The sequence below is a fragment of the Gouania willdenowi genome, chromosome 5 (assembly GCF_900634775.1).
Source record: "Gouania willdenowi chromosome 5, fGouWil2.1, whole genome shotgun sequence".
NCBI classification, from domain to species: Eukaryota; Metazoa; Chordata; class Actinopteri; order Blenniiformes; family Gobiesocidae; genus Gouania; species Gouania willdenowi.
In genome coordinates this window covers 723,819-729,300 of record NC_041048.1, presented here as the reverse complement: position 1 = coordinate 729,300, position 5,482 = coordinate 723,819, and the positions used below count along the sequence as shown (strand labels likewise).

At 44.3% G+C, this 5,482-nt stretch overlaps 1 protein-coding gene across 1 annotated transcript; it reads right to left on the bottom strand.

The window, feature by feature from the left end:
* Positions 1–263: 263 nt before the first annotated feature.
* uqcc1 (ubiquinol-cytochrome c reductase complex assembly factor 1) lies at positions 264–5,016 on the bottom strand. The gene is given in 11 exon segments (XM_028447045.1): positions 264–501; positions 1,287–1,400; positions 1,483–1,551; positions 1,553–1,561; positions 1,628–1,701; positions 1,704–1,735; positions 1,816–1,862; positions 1,864–1,874; positions 3,245–3,317; positions 4,629–4,736; positions 4,852–5,016. Coding segments are annotated over 11 exon segments (747 nt in total). The 5' UTR covers positions 4,927–5,016; the 3' UTR covers positions 264–366.
* Positions 5,017–5,482: the final 466 nt, after the last annotated feature.

Below are 5,482 nucleotides of genomic sequence, written 5' to 3'. Positions count from 1 at the left end.
TACTTTATTACTTTAAAATGTTTGTCTGCATTAATGTATTTGTCATTTTAATCCCTTATAACATCAAACCGTCAAAATAAAACACTAAATGAAAAAAACAAACAAACAAAAAACACAAATTGACTCAAAAGCACACACGTGTAAAAACCTATTTCCTGTGTCCAAAACTGTGATTGGTCCTTATTCTGATGTTGATATGGATGTTGATCATGTGACCCTGCTGGGACATGTCATTAGAAGATCTGATGACACTCACACAGAGGCAGATGTTCACAGAGCTTTAATAACAAACAGGTTTAAATACAGAGTGTTTGTGGGACAGGAGGAGGCGGAGCATGAAGTTGACCATGAAAAGCAGTGGACCAATCAGAGCCCGGCATCATTGTAAGTGGGCCGGACCACCTTGAGGATGCTCTGAGCATTTTCTTCCAGCAGGGGGCGCCACTGGACCTCCCCACTCAGCAGCAGGTCTTCTCCGTCCAGGGCTTCAATGAACTGCATCTGTAGACGTTACTATGGTTACCACACAACACCATCTACTGAGGTGTATTTCATAAAGGTTTAACAAACTCTGAGTCTATCCATAAACTCTATCTGATTCATTACAGCTGGTATGAAGTGGATCAATAAACTCTGAGTATGTAAACCTTGGGTTACTGACGTGTACACGTGTGATAAAAAACCACCATCAATGGATCAGAGATTACACAAACTACCATGGTAACCACCTGGAAAATAGTGATTTATTCACCCTGATGGTGAAATAAGCTGGTGTTTGATGAATATGATCCTGTTCTAAAGGTGTGTTCAGTCTTCAGTGATTATAGTGGATTAAATCACCTGTAATTAATAACACTTTATGATCACTTCATCACTTTATCTCTTCAGTGACGTGACGAGTGGTGAATAATAATAATAATAAAATGTGTCTGAGGAGGCGTGTCAGCAGCATAGGATGTCTGCATAGAGAGTCCTCCTGTTACACTGGATATAAACACAGTGACTGATGCTTCATATCTAATCATTTATATTGATTTTTAATGTAATATCACCAGATTCATCTCTACGTCATAAAAAAAAACACTGATGTGTTTCAGAGAAAAGTGTTAAGGTTTATAAAGTGTTCAGGTGGGCGGAGCAGGTAGAAACCCAGGGTTTCTTTGATAAAACCTTCAGTGACCAGGTTTAGTTCACGGACAATGTTGCTATGGTAACATACTCAGAGTTTGAACATAACCTGTTTTAATGGAATAAACCTCCGGTGGTTGAGTGGGCGTGGCCCTCACCTGTTTACGGACGTACTCCACCATCAGCTCCAGCTGTCTGGGGTCCTCACACTGACGGCTGAACAGGTTCCTCCACAGCGCTGCCGCTAGCACGCAGTCATCAGATAGCACGCCCTGCAGGGACGCACCAACAAGTTCATGACACCACAGCAGCAGCAGGTTGTGAAGACCAGAAAACCAGAAGGTGAGTTCAAACCTCGTCATATCCAAATATGGCGGCGTAGAAGGTCTCAGTCATAGCCTTCAGGGCCTCCTTCCTGTGAACAGGCATCGATCTAAGGCACAAACAGTGTGTGTGAGGGTCACATGACTCATTGATCAGTGCAGGTCACATGACTCACCCCCATGATCTTACTCCTCTGCTCCACATCCTCCCACATGGAGTGGACCACATAACGACACATGTACTTCCCTCACGGCCTTCTTGACGCATACGCACCAGACACATCCTGACACGCACGCACACACATTATATAACATTAAACCCTGATCCAGTCCTACAGGGTTTCATTGTGTTTCAGAGACTCACCAAACATGGAGCTGAGCCACCAGGAACCACGAGTTCAATGTGTCAGTGGAGAGAGCACTCTGAAAACACATTACCAACGGGTTCATTACACCTCCCTCTGAAAACACATTACCAACGTGTTCATGACACTTCCTCTGACACACACATTACCAACGCGTTCGTTACACCTCCTCTGACACACACATTACGGAACGCGTTCGTTGTTACAACCTCCTCTGACACACACATGACCAACGCGTTCGTTACAACCTCCTCTGACACACACATGACCAACGCGTCCGTTACACCCTCCTCTGACACACAAATTACCAACGCGTCCGTAACACCTCCTCTGACCAACACACGACGCAACGCAGTCCGTTACACCTCCTCTGACACACACACGACCAACGCGTCCGTTACACCTCCTCTGACACACACACTACCAACGCGTCCATTACACCTCCTCTGACACACACATTACCAACGCGTCCGTTACACCTCCTCTGACACACACATTACCAACGCATCCGTTACACCTCCTCTGACACACACATTACCAACGCGTCCGTTACACCTCCTCTGACACACACATTACCAACGCGTCCGTTACACCTCCTCTGACACACACATTACCAACGCGTCCGTTACACCTCCTCTGACACACACATTACCAACGCGTCCGTTACACCTCCTCTGACACACACATTACCAACGCGTCCGTTACACCTCCTCTGACACACATTACCAACGCGTTCGTTACACCTCCTCTGACACACATTACCAACGCGTTCGTTACACCTCCTCTGACACACACACACACATTACCAACGCGTTCGTTACACCTCCTCTGACACACACACACACATTACCAACGCGTTTGTTACACCTCCTCTGACATACACAATACCAACGTGTTTGTTACACCTCCTCTGACACACACATTACCAACGTGTTCGTTACACCTCCTGACACACACAACCAACGCGTTCGTTACACCTCTGACACACACGACCAACGCGCTCGTTACACCTCTGACACACACGACCAACGCGCCCGTTACACCTCCTCTGACACACATTACCAACGTCGTTCGTTACACCTCCTCTGACACACATTACCAACGTGTTCGTTACACCTCCTCTGACACACACGACCAACGCGCTCGTTACACATCCTCTGACACACACATTACCAATGTGTTCGTTGCACCTCCTCTGACACACATTACCAACGTGTTTGTTACACCCTAAACAGGATTGACTCATCCATGCATCTGTTTTTAAGCGTGTTTATGTCTTTTATTTTGGTAAGCTGCTTCTATTGTTGATCTGATGTCACATCCTGTAATATGATGTTAAATTTTTCAAGTTTTTATGGAGCAGACATCAGGCTTATCACATGTTTTTCAGGTGGTAGAGTGTGAGCAGGTGCATTGTGGGAAACTCACTGATGAAGAACTCGTCGTAGTTGATTCTCTCCACGCAGCATGTGTACATTCGCAGAGCGGCGATCTTTATTTTCTGTCACAAAAGGAGAAGTTAAAGCTAATGTTGATTAGCACATGACGCTAACATTGATTAGCACATGAAGCTAATGATGACGAGCACATGAAGCTAACGTTGATAGTGATTGACCGTGATTGCTAATCCGCTTCATATAATGAGCAGCTGCCAAAGGCTGCTGTGCATTGCTGGAGACAGAGACTGCAGAGAGCAAAGCCCCTCCCCCCATTAGCAGAGCGTGAAGGACGCGCTTCAACCCCAACAGCAGTTTTTAAACTTTCAAAGCATCTTTTAACTGTTTTACTCAGCTGACGTTGTTCAGTGGTTTCGTGTTTTTGTCGCGGTTGTATTTAACGAGCAGCTGGCTGGAGGTTTGGTATGTGTGTGTTTCTCTCTCCCTCTCTCTGCTTCTCACTCTGCGCTGAGAAGAAGTTTTTAAAACTTTGAGAAGCAGTTTACTACTTGTTTGAATATTTAATATTGATGTAATTTAGAACAGAAAGTAGAACAGTTTGTTGCTTAATGCACATCTGACATCACGTTATTTTCCTCTGTTAATTTATGTTCTGGGGTTGTGTTGGAATAAATTTTATTCATTTTTTTTGTGTTTAATACTATAATTATACATATTTATACTCAATAATCCTGTTCATAAAATATATCTTCAGTCAGACCAACTTTTGTCAAAGCTATTTTCAGGACAAGGACAAACAGTTCTTTTATAATATTTAATGAGATCTCACTTTATTTTTTACTTCACATCACCTGTTTTTATTATTTGTTAAATATTTTTTACTTGATGTTGTTCTACCTCACCTTTGTTCATTTCAATAAATGTTCCTTTTTTTTTAATTGAGACTTGTACCATTTATCATCATCTTAGTGTAATTTTTATGATGTAAATTGAGGGAGCAAAAGTAGTATCAGCTCAAGAAAATCGGCAGTCGGTATCGGTCATCGGCTGATGAAAAAAATAAATAAAAAAATCGGTACCGGCATCGGCCTTAAAAAACTCATATCGGTCGAGCCCTAATTAGCACATGAAGCTAACGTCAATTAGCACATGACGCTAACGTCGATTAGCACATGACGCTAACGTCGATTAGCACTTGACGCTAACGTCGATTAGCACATGACGCTAACGTCGATTAGCACATGACGCTAACGTCGATTAGCAGATGAAGCTAACGACTATTACCAGATAAAAATAAAGTTGATTAACACAAAGCTATCAATGACTAGCACATGAGGCTAACATTGATTAGCACATGAGGCTAACTTTGATTAGCACATGAAGCTAACGCTGATTAGCACATGAAGCTAGCTCACCCATTTGTTGTATTTGAGGGGGCCTGTGAAGCCCATGGCTTCGATCAGTTTGGTGAATGCTCCCACTTCCTCCTCTGAGTGCTGAGGCGTTTCCTTCACGCTGCACCGCTGGAGGAGAACAGCTGAGTCAGCACTTTATCACCACAACCAAACACTTTCTGACATAGAACTGTGTGTGTGTGTGTGTGTGTGTGTGTGTAACAGGGTGAACACCAGGCGTTACCTGAGCGGAAGCGTACACAGTCCTACAAGGAGCTGTACAGACGGAGGGGCGTGGCCAAGCTTCTTTATCTAACATCTGCAAACAGCAGGGGGTGGGGCCTAGAGAGGTACGGCCCACCTGTTTTCAGAGGGTTACAACAGGGCTTTTATTTTTAAAGGGGCGTGATTACAAATCATCATCATTAACAATTTCAATCTTAGTGTGTGTTACTTTGCGTATCTGTGTCTCAGTGCATGTGTGTATATCAGTGTGCATGTTAATGTGTGTGTCACTGTGCAGTCACTTCCTGTCTGACAGGAAGCAGCAAGCAAGGCTGGGAAGCATCACTTCCAGAACCCAGTCATTCAGCACTGGCGCCCCCCAGGGGTGTGTTCTCTCCCCACTCCTATTCTCCCTCTACACCAGGGGTTCCCAATCCTGGTCCTCAAGAGCCACTATCCTGCATGTTCTAGATGTTTCCCTCTTCCAACACACCTGATTCAAATGACCAGGATGGTTATCAGGATTCTGCAGAGCTTGATGATGAGTTCATCATTTGAATCAGGTGTGTTGGAAGAGGGAAACATCTAAAACATGCTGGATAGTGGCTCTTGAGGACCAGGATTGGGCACCCCTGCTCTACACCAATGAC